Here is an 18223-nt window from a genome sequence, read left to right on the forward strand (position 1 = left end):
CAGTACCACATACTTATTTGTTATATGAATGATGGCTAGCTTTAGCTTCTATAGCTATGTTAGTTATGTTGCTACAAAAGCTAACTTAGCTATGTAAGCTGGCATAGCTTCATTAGCTTTAGCAACATTAGCTTAAAGGTCACATATTTCACCCTTTTAAGACATGTTTATATTGTTCTCAGAGGTCCCCAAAACATGCCTGTGAAGTTTGTTGCTGAAAAAACACTCCAGTATTGGATTTTTGCAAGTCTTAAAACCCCTCTGTTTCAGCCCTTCTCAGGACAAGCTGTTTCTGTGGCTTTAAATGGTAATTAACTGTCTGACTCCGCCCTTGACCACACCCCTCCCAGGAAATGGATGCAGCACTCCTGATGTTACAGACACTTTTATCCAAAGTTTAGGACCTGACTGGGATTTGAACCATCAATCTCCCAGACCATAGTCAGCAGGGTAACCCACTGAGCAATCCAGCATCTCAGAGAGGATCAGTAGAGGAGGGCGGAACTTTCCTCAGAGTGGGGGAGGGCCAACCAAACCTGGGGGCGAGTGCTTACGCCCCTGGTGAGGTCACGAAGTGCAAAATCTGAAAACGGCTTGTTTCAGCACACATTTTCTAAAAGGTGGAGAAAGAGAGGGGAGAGGGAATGGATTTTTCTGGTATTTGAGGGGAGGGTGGACAGGCCAGGGGCACATATTTATGTAAGAAAAGCCTGAAAAAGTGATTTTTGTACAATATGTCCCCTTTACGCTACATTTGCTTATGTCGGTAAAGCTTATGTACTTAAGTAAGCTTCATTTGCTTAAGCTATGTTGCCTAAAGCAAGTAAGGTAAGATAGATTCTTTATCTGTAGCTCTGTTAGCTGCATGAATGTGATTTCATGAGGGAAAACTTCTTTTTATGTTTAGTTGGCTATATCAGTGTTATGGAATTAGGTTTTGCAAGCCAGGTTGGTTACATACCCTAAATCATACCTTCAACCTTGCCCTAACCCTTACAGGAAGTGCAATTTTATTCTAAAAGTTTTGTGAGTAACTCTGTCCTTAAAGTGGTGGTCTGTAGAGCAGGCGTCTGAGAGAGTTGGTCTGCAGCCAGCCTGTTTTGTACTTACTGGTCTCAGTGAGTGGTATACTTGCAACAGTTACCATGAAATTCCACATACTCCATCTACCCATTGATCTTTCATGCACAGTACATTCAGGAGCACATTGCTTCCTTTCTAATCAAGCTTTGTGATTTCGCAGCATGCACTCTAGTTTGTCCTGCCATGTGCCAGATGCACAATTCCACTTTACTCAGGCAAGATAAATGCTGAGTTTATTTTCAACTGCAAGCATCTGTCAATCTGCATAAAGCGTGATTCTCATGCTACTTTAACGTTGGACCCAGTTATCATTGCGTGATCTTGCCCACGTGATCTTGTAGTTCTCCTGGGATGTTGTGATCTCTTGTCTCCAGCTCATTGCTTTTATAAATGGACCCAGTGGGCGGGGTCAGAGTAACACTGCTGCATGCACAGGACCTAATAGACAGAGAGTATGTGGAATTTGAACATTATCTAGGTATGTTAGTCTGACTTTGACAAACTCAGTTAAGAGCAGTTTCAGTCGCATTAACATGTTTTAGTGCTGTGCAATTAATGGTGTTTCAATTTCAGCCAAAATTTTGGCCTCCAATGATCATGAAAACAAGATAATCATCATAACACTCATTTTGTGCATACGTTACATTATGTGGCCAATTTTTCAGTTTTTGTTTTTAAGTTTTTCCCATGAAAGAAATTATTTTTGTTTATTCACTGATATCTTATATCATCTTTTCTATATATTTATGCTTTTTCACTCAGTTGCTGCTTGTTTTTCCAAGTTCAATAAACACATGAGATGCAGATTTTGTAGTCATTAAGCAATCATAATCATACTCTTGATTATTCATTCATAATCAAGCAGCCCTAACATTGCTTCATGCCTTTTTAAGGTTTTAATTGAATTAATCCAATAAATCAACTTTTCTTACTGCATGTAAACAACTGAATTTGTGCTTCTGAATTAAGAAACAGCCCAAAAGAGAAACTTTACTGCATTAAAAGTAGAGAAAATGGCCTAGAGACGTGCAGAAAAAATATTCTTTTAAGATTATTTCTATGAGAGTTGGTGATTGACAGCCGATAAGAAAGAGAAATACATAACCAAGGGGGACCTACAGTCAAAGCTGACCTCGTGTGAACGCTCCATCTCTTTGCCTGACATGAACCCGCCCACTCATCTTCAAAAAACACCCGTCCCGTCTCTCTCCTACTTCAGTTTCCAAGGAAACAAAGTCATCTCAGCTGCCGGATAGACCGGGAAATGAAACTGAAGGGCGATCTTTTTCCCCCCACAAGCTGGTCTCGATTGTTCTCATTGGACAAACAATAACGGCCATCGACAGTACACGATGTATTCAGAGCTGCCTGAGGGGAGCACGCATTCTGCACAGTCATCCCTGCAACACTCATGCACCAGCAAACGCTGTGGGAACGGCAGCATCGAGAGAGAGCCTCCTTTTCTTTCCTTTTCATCGCTGCTCTGTTCCTCCTTTTTCTCTCTGTCTCGCTTGTGCTGTTTTCCCATCTCCCTGTCTGTCCCCCCTGACGATTCTTTCATGCTTTTTCTGTTTCCTATTGCTGATCTTGTCCTTCATTCACAGCCTGAAGCCTCAAAAATATGAAACAAAGACGGACCACACGCACACCTTTAAAACAAGCGCACAGACAGAAGGGGATAAGGTGCAAGTGGGTGAATGTGAGTGCAAGAATGAGCTGAAACATCTTCATTAAGTCATTCCTTTTCATTTGGCAGTGGGTAAACTCCAGCAGGGTTTAAATACGCTTGAACATTTTGCACTGAGACCCAAGAATGATGTAATATCTGAATGTCTGGTTCTGGAAGGAGGTCACCAAACATGACAGGAAGACATCTGAAGGTGGAGAGTGAAGAGGGGACACCAGCCAGTCCGTAAACTTTGATCAACACGGACAAACAGAGAAACAATCCTTCATTTTCCACTTTGCTTTACTCCACAGGTTCTACATGGCTGCAAAATGTCCCTCTTTTTGCTTTCAAAGCGGCCTCTTGCTCTCAGACAGCAGGCGTATTGGCTCGGATGAAGAAAGAGAAGTCGGGGGCAGGGTGACAAAAAGAGAGATAGCTTGGCTACTCCCCCAAAAAGGGGAGTAGTGAGCAAATCTATGATTCTGTTTATCCAGTGGTTGTATCCTCGTAATGATCACTCAATAATCCATGATGGATGTGATTCAGTGTTCCCTTTTTGACCCCAAAATAATGATTTTAAGAGATTTTAAATCCCTGCAACATCAGTGCTGCCTGATGAAATTACACGATTATCTCACCAGTGGGAGATGAAGTTCATCAGTACCGTTTCACCCCCAAAAACTCAGTGCTGAGGCTTCACTCGAGCCCTACTGCTTATTTCACATAGCTTTAATCAGCTGAACTCCTAGCCCTCACTCTGTCTGGACACTTTGCTGTAAGGGTTCTCCAGGAGGTAGCGGTACCTGTCGTAGTGCTCCAGCATGTACTTCGGGGCGTACATGTGCTCTTTGGGGTCCACGGGAGGATATTCCTGCAGGGAGCCATCGAACCAGCCCCCCGTCCTGATCAGATCACGGATGTAGTTGAGGTCACGCTTGTCCTCGTAGTCGCCCCACCTCGGGAAGTCTCCATTCTGGGCCGACACCAGTTTGAAGTAGATCCCCTCAGGTGTGAAGCACCAGGAGCAGTGCCAGCCGGCAAAGTGGAAGGGGCTGCCCACGGACCACTGCACCAGGATGTGGCCCGTGTCGTTCTCATACTTACGGAAGCCTGGCATGGTGTAGTATTCACGCCGGCGGAGCTTGATACCGTCGCCGTCGTAGACGTCTCGAAGCATCCCCACCGTGCAGCCGGAGACCACCTCCAGAGAGCCAAACTGCTTCCAGAAGAACCCATACAGTGACTGGATGTTAGGGAAGAAAAGAAGCAATAAAAATCACAAATAGTCATCAGCACAATGTTTGAGCAATTCCAATCCAATTATTTCTAACAGTCTGACCACTCTCAACCCTCAGGCATCACTAGGAACATTTTTGTCCATTTGGGCAAATTTTTCCTCTTTCTCTGCTCATCATTTTGGCTGTGTTGGTGCATATGGTCTATTATTTTGCAACAAAGTTTCTTTCTAGGCAAATTTTCAAATTCAAATTTCAATTGCTTTAATGGGTCAGCTGAACACTGTGAAACAAATTTACTACCCTTTAAAGTCATTAAGGACAAAAACGCCCACTTCCAAAAAACTCTTCTAAAAACTTAACAGATTACTATTTTGTTCTGCTTTTTTTTTGCATAAATCTCTTAAACAACTTCAGCTGTGCTCAAAATTACCAAACATTCAATCATTTTGAGGATTTTAACTCTTTAAATGCCAGTTTCAATACTTAAGGTCAATGTTGTTTTTTATGAAAAAAGGTGAAAAATGTGATATCTTCCTTATTTCTAAATCCAGCGACTTTGATAGATTATTAGTTTTTGTGTAGTATCCGATTTAAAATTTACTACCCATGTGACTCATTAAAGACAAAAATGTCCACTTCCAAAAGCCACAATAAAAATAGTATACGTTAATATTTTTTTCCCGTTTTTTTTTGGTCAGATCTTTTTATCAACTTCAGTTCTGAACAAAACAATCCATTATTGAATAATTTCAGGATTTTAACCCTTTAAATGCCAGTTTGATTACAGGATGGTCATATTTTTTCTAAAAAAAAAAAAAAAAAAACACACAAAACAGTAATTATTTTCCAGAAAACTAATGTTGGGGGATGGGGGGTATTTTTTTTTAAAACAGTCCTGGGTATGTCAAACATTAGCCAAAATATTGACTTTGATGCATCATTAGTTTTTGTGTAGCATCTGATTTAAAAATAACTATCCTTTCGAGTCACTTGTAGACAAAAACTTCCCATTGACTCCCATTCAAATCACATTTTTTGATCTTTAAGTAATTAAACTGGCATTTAAAGGGTTAAAATCCTCAAAATGATTGATTAGTAGTTTTTAGCACAACTGAAACTGTTTAAGAGATTTATGCAACAAAAGCAGAAAAAAATATTAATCTGTTAAGTTTTTATGGCAGTTTTTTGGAAGTGGACATTTTTTTCCTGGATGGCTTTAAAGGGTAGTAAATGAAAGTGATGCCTGAGGGTTAAAACTCCATTACACAGTTTTTAAGAAGATTTGGACAGGCACCAAAGTTTTCTTTCATGTGTTAAGTGCAAAAACAAAATCTAGGAACACTCCAGAGCACTCTTACAGACATCTGAAAGCCATAGACTGTAGAAAGAATTAGACAAACCCTATGTGATGTCAGCCGCCTGCTTACAATAGGCGAACTCAAACTGCTCTTGAAGCCAATCCGTGGTGGCTTCCATATTGAAATCGCTGTCTCAACCCAACTCTGGATCAATCTAACAGCCCGCCCACAAAGCTCGACTTCCTGTCGGCTAGCTAGCTAGCATTCTGGTTGACAGAAACATAGCTTCTGCCTGTTGAGCTATCTGTCAACCAAACGAGAAGTGCCAATCAGTCCGCAATGAGGTTTTTCCTAAATATAATCCAACAATTGTGGTAAAAAATAATTCAACCCCCATACAGTGAAAGCACATGAAGACGTTAGCTAATGAGACACGTTTGGGTTTTTTGAACCAGGCTTTAAACCAGTATATTTCTAGTGTAAAAAACTGTTTTTTAACAGGTGTTCAGACAGAATTCTTGTGTTCCTGCAGCCAGCCTCAAGTGGACACTCGATGTATTACAATTTTTTGCTCTTCTGCATTGGCTTCATTTTTCAGAACCGGAGGTTACTGCTTGGGTATTATAAAGGAGTAGCATTAGTTCCTGTGTGTTTTCATTTGAAACAGTGTAGCTTTTTCTGCCCTCAATTTTGTTGAGGATTGCTTTGATATGGGGCCTTTTTTTCACTTTGGTTGAGCAGTTATACATGAGTTCAACCTTCGAAAGCCTACAAACCACTCTATTTCCATTTATTACTTAAAAAAACAGTCAAGCTGGGCTTTCTCAACTGCTAATATCATATTTACGTCTGCTTAAACAGGAAGGCAGCGGCCATTAACTGAAGCTACAGCAGCCTCTAGTGGCGGGAGGTTCAGTACAGTTTAAAAGAGCATTACAGAGCAGAAAGTTAACCATTCAACTGGGCACATCCCTAGTTTCAGAGTGAAGCAGAGAGAGGGGACGAGGGCAGTGATGCTGATCTGAACCATTAATCACTCATTCAAGTGATTTGGACTGATGAAAAAGAACACAAAAAAATCACATCTGTTCTGAAAACAAATGATAATGGATGAAAGTCTCATTATCAGAGTGCAAACATGATTAGAACAACTTGAGCTTGTTTTTGCTTTTTTAACGTGGGAAAGTTTTAGATGAAAGAAAAGGACTCAGTGTGCAAAGGTCTTTAGCCCGGAAACACACGAAGGAGTGGTGCAGACAGGAGAGTTTACTGATGGACAAACAATGTTTGTTCTCCCCCACGCTACGGGCAGTTTGAACCAGTGTGTCTCCTATATTTCAGATTAATGCGATGTGTCCAACACCAGTACAAAGCGCCAGTCCTTGAGGAATAATCTCTAACCACATCTGGTCTGAGGACACAGAAAACAGCCTGACCAATCAGAATCCTCACACCATCTTTTATCACCAACAAAACTATGTTGACTTTAGATCAACATTAAAATCTGTTTACAGACACAGAGGATACCGGTCACCCTTCGAATTTAAATTTAAAATGTTTCCAAGATGAACTGAACATCATTATTCATTAAGTATGGCAATGAGAAAAAAAAGAGAGAGAAGCAGCTGTTGGCTACGTTATTATTATTTTCAAACACTGTTTTGTTTCAAACCCTCTTTAAACATACTGGAAACTAAAAGGGAACAGATATTTGGCATTCATTTTTTTGTTTTTACCATAATATTTTTCTTTAGCTTAAGATAACCCCAGCTTCTAAAAACATTTTATTAAGGCTATCATCATTGAAATATGGACAATTACTTACAGAAATAGCAACAATTAGACTTCTTAGAGAAAAGTAAAAAATGTGGACAATTATTATGTGGATAATTATTCTTCTCAGTGAGAATAAGAAAAAAAGGCCTCGTACCCTCTGTAATTCTGTAAATAAAGGCCGAGGTCTTTACTTGAGGATTTAGGGTAAATAATATGCAAAAATGAATTATTAATTTAAACATGCAGTGTTTGATCTTAGCTGCAAAATGTTAAATTATGAATGTAGATATAGCATATGAGTAGGCGTTTATTATTAGACACTTATCAAAACAATAAAAACCTTTCTTCACACCCAGGTATGTGTGCATCAGCTAGTCTAAATGTGTTTAAATGATGTTCCATCATTTTAAAGCATAAGAGTTTAGAATAAATGTGTTTTAATCAAAGCGAATTCACTTTGAAAAAAATTAGTCCCCTCCAATCCTGATTTAACAATTTTGTCATGTGTGCTTTCTGTAAATGCACACTGCCCTGCAGTCTCATGCCCTTATATGGGCATACAAGGGGCCTTTCTTTATGATAAATTGTGCTTACAGCTCATGAGCACCTGGCATTCACCAACAGGTGAGAATAGTTCAGCTGTTTAAGAACCTGTCCTGAATCCCACACAGATTTCTCTTTGAAACTTTCTTCAGATCAAATTTAAAAACAACCTTAGGAGGAAGAATGAAGCCTGGTGTTTCTGACCAACCAAACATGGAATTTATATCGCTGGTACCTTGCGCATGTGGATGGCGAAAGGCTCCGTCCAGCCGTCAAACAGCTTGAGGAAAAGAAGGCCCTCGTGAGCGGGGATTTCATCTGCGTCGTTGATGACGAAGACGTCGTCTGTCCTTGCGCCCACAACCCTGGACATGCCGTTGTGCGTCAGGAAGGTGCGCAAGTAGTCGTCAGCGATCCAGCCGTCCTGCCGACCGCCTTCTGGAAAGTGGTCGAGGAACACGTACAGGATCTTGTGACGTATGTAGTCGTATGTACCGTTGAGGAGCAGCCTGAGAAAACTGGGGAGATGATAGGCATGGGAGAGATTTTGTTATATCACACGCACACAATTACTCTTCCTGAATGATGGATTTAGATGTAGACTCATTGGAGTGTGAGAATAATCAGCCACAGTATAACTATTCATAATGTCTAGACTGGACAGACTTTGTCACAATAAATCCACCAGTCTTTAGTAAGGTTCTGCAGTATTTTAAAGTCGTCTTCCTTTAATCCTGCATGCACATATGAAGACATCACATTTAGGCTTTCTTAAGACAAGGTTATAATTTATGCTATCAGAATTTTTTTTGAGATACTTCTCCACAGTTGAAGTAATCTGCTTTGAATGCTGACAACATTGCTTTAACTTTTCAGGAACATTTCCTAAAAAAAATTCGGGATATGTTTGTTAATTTTTTTTATTTATTTATTTTTTTTTATTTTGCACAATTATGAAATACACAAAAGACAAAGATGACAAATTATATGAGGTGCAGGGAGAGGCAAAAAGCCCAAAGGGCTTATTTGAAGCCTCCACCTAAAGGATATTAAAGTTACACAATATTATATGCACGTATAACATACAAAAAGAAAGAAAGAAAAAAAAATTATAATAAATAAATAAAAATAAACAAAAAACAAGTTACTCGGAAGTTATGACAAACTAGCAACAACAATTTTAAAAAGAAAGAAAAATAATAAAAAATAAGAAGATTACATAGAAAATGTGAGTGGTGTGTGTATGACTGTGTGTGAGTTCTATGAGGGATTGTATTGCCAATGACTCCAGGGATAAAGACAAAGAAAAACAAAAACAAAAAAATAATTTAAAAAATGTACACATAACTGACATGAAAAAGAGAAACTATTTCAAAGCAGTTATTAAATGATCCTTTAAACATCTTTTATAACAATTTGTAGAGGAACATTTCTTTAGCAGATGAGAAAAGCTATTCCATAGTTTGCTACCTCTATACCTGAATGAAAATTGACCTCTGCAAGTAAGAACTTTTGGACGATGAAGATCAGAAGAATGACGGGTAGAATGAGAATGAACCAGTGAGTTTTCTTTGAAATATATTTTAAACTGTTCAGGAATATTCCCCTCACTTGAAAGTATCTTGTAAATAAATACAGATATTTGAAAAACATTAATGCCATAAATGGTAAGAATTTTGAGTCTCTTCATTAGAGGAACTGATGATGTACGTGACTCAGACCGGGTTGCAGTTCTAACAAAATGTTTCTGGAGGACCAAAGTTTTGTGAAGAGTAGTAGGAGATGTACTTGCCCAAATTAATTTTGGAGAGTTTGACTTGAGTTTTTGGTAAGGGGTTTGCTCTGATGCTGGGGGGATTTGTCAGGAAATTTTACATTATTTTCCATGGAATTTGGGGGGGAAATGACCTGCAAAGCTTTTGGAAATTTTTGACGAGATTTCCTTGAAGATTTCCATTCAAAAATAATTTGCTTTAAATTTTATTTATTTATTTTTTTTAATGATGTAAATTGGGTAAATTTATTTGTAATTTCTTCTAAAATTTGATGTGAATTTTGGAGGGAATTTCCTCTGAAAATTTCCTGGTTTTTGTTAATATTAGGGAATTTGTGTGGAAAAAGTTTCATCATTTTTCTATGGAATTTGGGGGAAATTTATATTTAAATTTTTGATAATTTTATTGGACATTTTGGATGGAATCTGCTTGATTTTAAGGAATTTTGATGGATGTTTTTGGGAATACTTTTTTTTTCAAATCAGCAGACTTTTAATAAAAAAATCACTGAAACAGTTGAGGAATGTTTAAGGAATTTTAGATAGTTTATGGGATTCTGAAAAAAATATTTAAAAGCTTTCCCTTTAAATACTTGTAATGTCTTGGGAATTTGGGTCTATTTGATTTTTTTTTTTTTTTTATGAACAGAAATTTGGTAAATGTCTTTGTAATTTCTTCCAAAATTTGCTTGAAAATTTTGGACAGAATTTTCTCTAAAAATTTTATGATTTTTTAAATATTGAGGAATTTGTGTGAAAAATCTTCATCATTTTTCTATGGAATTTTGGGAGAATTTATAAGTACATTTTTGAGAATTTGATTGGATATTGTGGATGGAATTTGCTCTGATTTTGTGGAGAATTTGCTTGAAATTTCAGGACTTTTCATATAATTTTTTTAAGAAGACTATTTAAATCAGCAGACTTTCTTTATGAAGTGTCACTGAAACATTTAAGGAATGTTTAAGGAAATTTGAGGTCGTTTAGGGGATTTTAAAAAAAATATTTAAGATTTTTCACTTACATTTTTTTGTAATGTCTTGGGAATTTTAGACTATTTGATTTTCTTTCTTTCTTTCTTTCTTTCTTTTGAAAATATCTTTTATTCTAAGGGAAAGTGCATACCAAACAAAAGCTCAGATCTCAGGAGGTTAAAATATTAGGATCTCAATTAATTTTAACTGGGGCTGAGGTGATTTTAAAGTGTCATGATCAGCTACAGTTTAAAACTTCACAGTTTCCATCCAAGGTAGCAGACTAAGCAAGTCAACCCAGATGATCTCCTAAGTGACATTTTTCAACTTCTAGAGGAACTTGAGGCGTTCCCAGATCAGACAGAAATTTAACTCCTCCAGTGCATTCCGGCTCTACTGTACTCTGAGATCTCCACCCAGTTGGCCTGGAAGACCTCCAAATAAAGGTGACTGGGAGGCATCCTGACCAGACGCCCAAACAACCACAAACTGGCTTGGTTGATTAATCCTACAGGTGTGTTATTGTTCTCATTGCCAAATAAGGGCGGGAAAATATTATTTTTGGCAGTACATGAAACAAAAACAATTCAACACCAGCTATGGTGTTTTAGCAACACAGCCTCTGAGAGCATGCTACATTAGCTTTCTATGGCAGAGAGCCCAAACAGCAAACATTTCTATCTACTAAACAGACACGTTACATCAGTAGGGTGGGGCATTGTGGGTACAGCAACAATGACAAAGGAGCCCCGGACAGCAAAACCAGTCCTGTCAAACTTATGCCACTGAACTTATGTCACACTGAACACACAATAACTGAGGGATGAACCATCAGGCAGTGAGGCTGCCTTTAAATGCCTGTAGCCCTGGCTAATGAACTCAGTCATTTACCCCTGTGTCATTCATTAAGCTACTGTAGCTTGCAGTCTTTTAGCCGGACAAGTCTTGTCAGTGTTAGAGCACCATCAACTGAGAATTCACTCTTACTGGATTATAGAATCGGTGCACAAAGAGAGAAAATACAACCTTACAAAGCAACTGGATTGGAAAGATTCCAAATAAGGCACTTTAGTGCCACTTTTTGTTATTAACCCTCTGAGTCCTAAGCTGCTTTTCAAACATTTTGTCTTGGCTGAGGTTTTTGTCTAAAAAAGCTTGTAAAACACCAACCCTGTGCTGCAAAGTTAAGCTCTAAACATCCTTTTCTTCAGGACAACCTGGGCTTTAAGAATATGGGTCACTTGCAAAAGAAATATGGGACTATAAGGACAAAAGTCTCAACTATGTTTGACACACAGTAAACAATGACTAAGACCTTTTTACAGAAACTAGTTCTCCAGTCTCTTTGGGACCAAACAATTAGAAAAATAATCATTCAGTAACAAAAAGTCTTTAAATATTCCCATATTTATATTTTTAAAAAGTCCTTGCACTTTTTTCTATTGGCTGATTTTGTGCCATTATTCAAAGCAGGTCCTGTCTGCAGTGACACAAAGGGCCACATTACAGGCTCTCTTTCTCTCTATTATGAAATATCCAGTAGACGAGTAACATCTTTCCTGCCAAGAAAGGCTTTCAGGCTTTCAAGATCTGATAAAATATCCCACTTAAGTTACATCTGAGCAAATCACTCCACCAACAGCCACTGTATATTCCAACTTACAGTACAACTAAACCCTGCCTTTGGCAAACTCCTACTGAGGCAGGTCAGGGGTGAGCTAAAACACGTTTTCCACCATGTAAATATGTAATCAAGTTTCTGTGCTCTTTTTTTAATAAAAAGAGATGTCCAGTTCTGATAAAACTGCTGCCTTACTAGAGCTACATTCAAATTTAATGCTACACCAGCAGCTTTGTTACCGGCTTTCAGTACAACTAAAACATGCACGTTGCTACCGCCTTGTTCTCCTTAAATGACAGTGATTTAATGGGTTAGTTTTCAGACCTGGCCCCATCGTTTCAGATTAAAGCTTTGCAAGATGAATCAGCCTGAAACAACTCAAGGATATGGCATGCACTAAAAAGCTGCTAAGATAACGAACAGTAGAGAGCAAAGGTCGTGTCTGACAAATCCCACCTTTCAGTACAAAAAACAACATCCATGCGGTAAGCTTACTGGAGGGACAACTCTATTAACCTGTTGCATTGCACAGCCAAGGATATTGTTCATTGAACATAGTCTCTTCATGCTGTGTCAAATCCTATGATTAAACACACCAATCTCTCCCCTCAAGGCTACACTCCAAGTCTGTCATGTTGCTCTTGTCATAATCTGCTGTAAAATTGGCCCGAGGCATTTTATTGTGTTGCCAAAGAACTTGACGGCAGTTTCTGTTTAACACACTGAGACTCAAGAAGCATGAAGGTCGACCATAAACAAGGACTGACAGATGTAAACATCCACCACTTAACTCATCATTGAGTGAAGTGTCACAATTTGGCAAAAAAAAAGTTGGATTTTGTGGAAAATACATAAATTTTGTACTGATGAATATGAAGAAAGCATGAATGGGGCACCTCTAGAAACCTTAAACACTCAACTTTACCTACAAAAATAAGAATTTCAGATGGCATGGTTGGAATTTTTGGAATATGACCACAATTCCACAAAAGTTGGGACACTGTGTGAACTGTAAATAAAAACAAAATGCAATGTTTACAAATCTCATAAACCCATAGTTTTTCAATACAGAACATAAACAACATCAGATATCAGATGTCGAAACTGAGACCTTTTACCATTTTCATGAAAAGTTTAGCTCATTTTGAATTCGATAGCAGCAACACATCTAAAAAAAGTAGGCATGGGGCCATGTTAACCATGGTGTAGCATATACTCTTCTTTTAACAGCAGGCTGTAACCCTCTGTGAAGTGAAGAGACCAGTTGATGGAGTGTTTAGAAGAGGTATGTTGTCCCATTCTTGTCTTATGTAGCATTCTAAGGCCCCGTCTACATGGAAACAAATTCAGATGTATATGCAAAAGTTTTTTTGTCGTATCGGCGTTTCATCCACACGGAAACGGCGTTTTAGGTGACTGTAAACGATACTTTTTGAAAACGGGTCCCAGAGTGCATAAATCCGTAAATGACTATCATTTTGTCTCCATATGGACAGCTATCCGCATCTTTCTTGAAACAATTACATCACACAAAGCGTAGCTCTCTTAAGGCACCTGCACGGGTCCGGCCAAAACAATAATGGCGGACTACAGGGTTGTGTTTGTGCTGCAGAAGCTACTGAGCTTGTTATGGCTTTTACAGCAAAATCTGATGCTCCTTTACCACCACTGAGAAACGCATACACCATATGTTCTTAAATCCAACGCAGAGAACAACCAGAAGGGCAACTAGAAGAAAGTTTGTGTCAGTTTTCTGTAATCTTCTTCTTCTTCTCCTTTGGTGCATTTCCGTGGTGGCGTTTCCTGGACTTGCAGGCATGCTGGTTCAGCACCTGCACTCTTCTACTCTGAAGCCATGCTGTTAAGATGGATGCTGTGTAATGTTGTCTTGTTGAAAAATGTTAGGCCTTCCCTGAAAAGAGACAATATCTACTGCTCTCAAACCTCTCTCTACTTTTCAGCATTGATAGCACCTTTCCAGAGGTGTAGGAAGACACTGATGCAACCCCATACCATCAGAGATGCAGGCTTTAGAACTGTATGCTGATAACAAGTGAGATGGTCCCTCCTCTCTTCAGTCCAAAAAGAATTTGAAATTTTGACTCATTTGACCACAGAACAGTTTTCCATTTTGCCTCAGTCAATTTAAAATGAGATTAGTTGCAGAAAAGATGGCAGCACCTCTGGATCCTGTTTACATATGGCTTTTTCTTTCAATGATACAGCTTTTAATGTCATTTGAGGATGTCATGGTGAAGTGTGTTGACAGACAGTGATATCCAAGATTGACCTTTGACCTTGTCCTTTGCGCACAGAGATTTCTCTAAATTTTGCACTGTAAATGGTGGGATATTTAAAGTCTTCACAGTTTTATGTTAACATTTTTCTGCTATCGTTCCTGCAGATTGGTGAACCTCTGCTCATCTTTACTCCTGTGAGACTCTGCCTCTCTAACATTCTCCTTTAATCAGCCATGCTGCTGACCTGTTGCCAATTAACGTAATTAGAGGAAAAAAATCCTCCTTCAGCTGTTCTTTCATCAGTGCCACTTTCTTTTCCAGCATTTTGTTGAACCGTCCCTACTTTTTTGAGATGTGTTGCAGCCATCAGATTCAAAACAAGCTAATATTTTTCATGAAATGATAGAATATCTCAGGTTTAACAGCTGACACGTTCTTTGTATTCTACTGTGAATAAAATATAGTTTTTTAAAGATCTCCAGCCCATTGCATTCTATTTTTATCTACATTTCAGTGTCCCAGCTTTTGTGGAAATGAAGTTGTAGATTAAAACTGGCATGACTGTGCTGTGCTCAGGTTCCATCATATCACACTCTTTAGCTTTTTAAATCCAGCTTATAGTTTGCTGAGCATTTATGCTTTTTTAAAAGTGTTGCCCTCTCCGTCGATGTCATCTGATAGCAACAGAGCAGCTATAGTGTAGGTTATACAGCTTGGGAAAAACACACCTTAACTGGGCACTGGTTCAGCTCAGTTGGAAGTGCATGTGCCGATATACAGAGGCAGTAATCCTTGAAGCACTGGCCACAGGACTGATTCCTTATTCTGATGCTGTTTGGTTCATGTGTCTCTGTCTTTTACCTTTTATCCCATCTAATTATGGCCAAACATTCAAAGAATAATCTTTAAAAACACCTTTACCTTGGGTACATGGCTTATAAAATTCTCCCAAACACTCACCAGTCTGAAACAAATCTTACCTTAGAGGCCGTTTCTCTCCATAGGCAGTAAAGTTGGATTCACAAACGAGGAACAGATCAACAGCTTGGGCGAGCTCGTGAAAGCGCACATGCAGCAGGTCAAACTCGTGGTTCACATTGATGGCATTAATCACCCTCCGCGGGGTCTCTCTTGGTGTCAACCGCTCCTTGGTTGGCAGATTGGAGTGGTACACCATGGTGGGAACCCCGCAATAAGGTCCATGCCATCCCGGCCGGCATACACATTTGACTAGCCGTTTCCCATTGCCCCTGGCCCTGGCCTTTGCTTTTGGAGCTGTGGAAGGCTGCTGTTGAACCTCCAGGGGTTTCCGTAGCCCTGCAGCCCCAGCTCCATTAGCCAATGCCCCCCCTGTCTTCCCAGAGTACTCCTTTGGGGTAGCCACCTCTGTTCCCTGCCTGAAGCAAAGTGCTCCAGCTTTGGTTCGAACAAAGTATGGGGTTTTGTCGTCTTTGAGCTGGTAAGTGCGGATGTGGAGGTCTCCCATTGCTTCCAAAGGGTCCGGAAGTTGTTCCTTGAGTAACACGACCCGATGCTCCTGTCCGGCCAATGGGACGTCTTGGACCTCAGGCTTGGCAGGTTGGGCTGGGTTGCTAGGATGCCGAGGTTTTAAATGGTCTTCAGATCTTTCCTGAAGAGACAAAAGAGAGAAAAGGGGATAAAGACAACTTTTATTTAAAATTACTGCCTGCAAAATGTTCTTTTTATTCCAGTGGTTTTATCATTTGACCCTTTAATGGTTCTTCTGCTGACCCACTAAATTGGGGCGCTCCCTCTTAAAACCACTGTTGCTCAGCTACTTTAGCATGGACAAACTTTTACCCAAATTCTTCTCAGTATGCCATGGTTAAAATGTGACCTTGATTTGGGTACTTCAACTTCATTTAAAGGTGTGTTTTGGGTGTCTGCAAAGAAACATCATTATCTCCACTCAATCTGTACAGACCCTTCTTTGTTGTTTTCCTTCTTGAACTGATATCCAGCTAGGTAAATTGCTCTCTATTTAACATCATGTTGTCGGGCTCAAATGAGTTGATTATGCCATGAAATCAATCACTCTAACAACAACTTATGGGTGTAATCCCCGGGAACAAAACAAGCAGTGGATGCCATAATAATCAGAGACTTCACTGAGTCAGAGACAGAGTCAAACTCTACACGTCGACACACGTGTGTCGCTTGGCAGCCAAGGTCAAGCTCGACAGCAACTTTTTTGTCCTGGCCTTTTCACACCTGGTAATACACCCAGAAACTGCTGGTGGTTTTTGGGCCTTTGGGACATCCACAGCATAACCAGGGGCTTGTGGCAACCCTCATACCTGCCCAGAAAGTACCATAGGCCTGGGCTATCCAATTACAAAGTCAACTGGGCCAAATTTTAAAATCAAGAAATGTAGCTGGGCCAGACATGTTTATTTAGAACAAATACAGATCAATTTGATGAAAAATATGCACTTTTTAGTCATAGTCTCCCTTTTAAATTTGGCAACATGACAAAAGCACATCAAAAAGTGCATAAAAACACAACAACAGAGCTGTATTTGAACATAACCTGAGGTGGTAGAAATGTTTTTTTCACTTGAATAAAAAAAACAAAAACAAATAGGATGAAAAAATTAAATTCTGTAATAATTTTGGTCACATCTTACCCAGGCATATCTTTAATTGCATAAAAACAAAATTTGCACAGTTGTATTTACAGATGAAAAGGGTATGTTTGGTATCCGTATCTTGGGCTACTAAGCCACGCTTCAAAACAACGCAGTGCATTGTAAGTGGACTGTTGCTAGGCTACACTGAGTGTTGCATTTACGGTCTGAAATGCTGTGGGACTTTATGAAAACTTTCAAAACAGTTGCCCTCTACATGTCTGGCATGACCACAAGCTGGGCCAGTTGGGGGTTGGTTCTGGGCCTGCCCTAGGCTGTGCTTACTCACTACATGTACCCTTTACTCCACCCTAAGTGTGGACTTTGGTATGATATTTCAACAGATTATTTTCCCATGCCTCTGCCAATATGCAAGGACATCCAGAGTACAACCTGGGTTGAGAAAATCCTCTTTTCTTCACAGTGGTGCCCTTAAGTAGCTTACACGCTATTACACGCCTAACTTCAGTCTAAATTTTTGGCCCAAACATGCCTAGAAATTCTGCCCAGTACTGCACATTCACTCGCAGATGAGAAAAGATTTTTAATACTAATGATGTTCTGGAAATGTTGAGTAGCTGTAATACAACTTAATAGCAAACTTATTCACATACTGCTAATAATTAATGCTGCACAGTTAATCTAATCACAAATGCAATCACAATCAAAGCGCAATCACAATCTGGATGTCAGGCAGTGAAATTTCATAATCACGTATTTTTTTTTTGTATTAAGTTTTACTTAAAAGTTTTACAATAATGCCCGCAGAAAGTCCTTTAAGTTTACAATAGCGCCACTAATAACATTAAGCTATTTTGAAAGCAGTACAGTAAAAACTTCAGGTTTTATAGTTTCTATCAGCGTTAATTTCGTCAACTAAAAATGTTTGTCAACAGCCTTTTTTTCTATGACATAAACTAGACTAAAACCAACTAAAAGAGATCTGGGATGACTAAAACTGACAAAAAGTAAGTTTAGTTTTTGTCAAGATGACTAAAATGAGACTAAAATGTAATTTAGTTTTCATCACACATTCTAAGTCTGTGATATTTTTCCACTGTGGGTAAATCTGTCAAACGACAATGCATCTGTAACTATTTTGCCTCTCATCTTTAGAAAGCAGGGACTCCAGGTTTGGCAGGGTGCAGAGAACACACTACCATGATTTGGTACCAGATTTAGGCAAGAAAATAAATGCTTGGACTAAAAGCAAAGACTAAAACGTGAGGACTTTTTATGGACTACAGCTAGACTAAAATGTCTTGAGTTTTCGTCGACTAAAACTAAAAGGTAGAAATGACTAAAATGGGACTAAAACTAAAAGACGAAGACCAAGCCTAAATTTAAAAATAGCTGCCA

At 39.0% G+C, this 18223-nt stretch overlaps 1 protein-coding gene across 3 annotated transcripts in view; it reads right to left on the reverse strand.

Moving 5' to 3' along the window:
• Positions 1-2109: 2109 nt before the first annotated feature.
• The window catches only part of mgat3b (beta-1,4-mannosyl-glycoprotein 4-beta-N-acetylglucosaminyltransferase b), a 163728-nt gene continuing 147614 nt past the window's right edge, over positions 2110-18223 (reverse strand). For all 3 annotated transcript variants that reach the window (XM_041785722.1, XM_041785721.1, XM_041785723.1), the window contains exons 4-6: positions 15197-15846; positions 7843-8125; positions 2110-3995 (exon numbers count right to left, since the gene is read on the reverse strand). In XM_041785722.1, coding sequence (XP_041641656.1) covers positions 3498-3995; positions 7843-8125; positions 15197-15846 — 1431 coding nt within the window. In that variant the 3' untranslated portion in view covers positions 2110-3497. The remainder of the gene's footprint in view (positions 3996-7842; positions 8126-15196; positions 15847-18223) is intronic.

This window comes from Cheilinus undulatus, linkage group 4 (assembly GCF_018320785.1).
Source record: "Cheilinus undulatus linkage group 4, ASM1832078v1, whole genome shotgun sequence".
Classification (NCBI taxonomy): domain Eukaryota; kingdom Metazoa; phylum Chordata; class Actinopteri; order Labriformes; family Labridae; genus Cheilinus; species Cheilinus undulatus.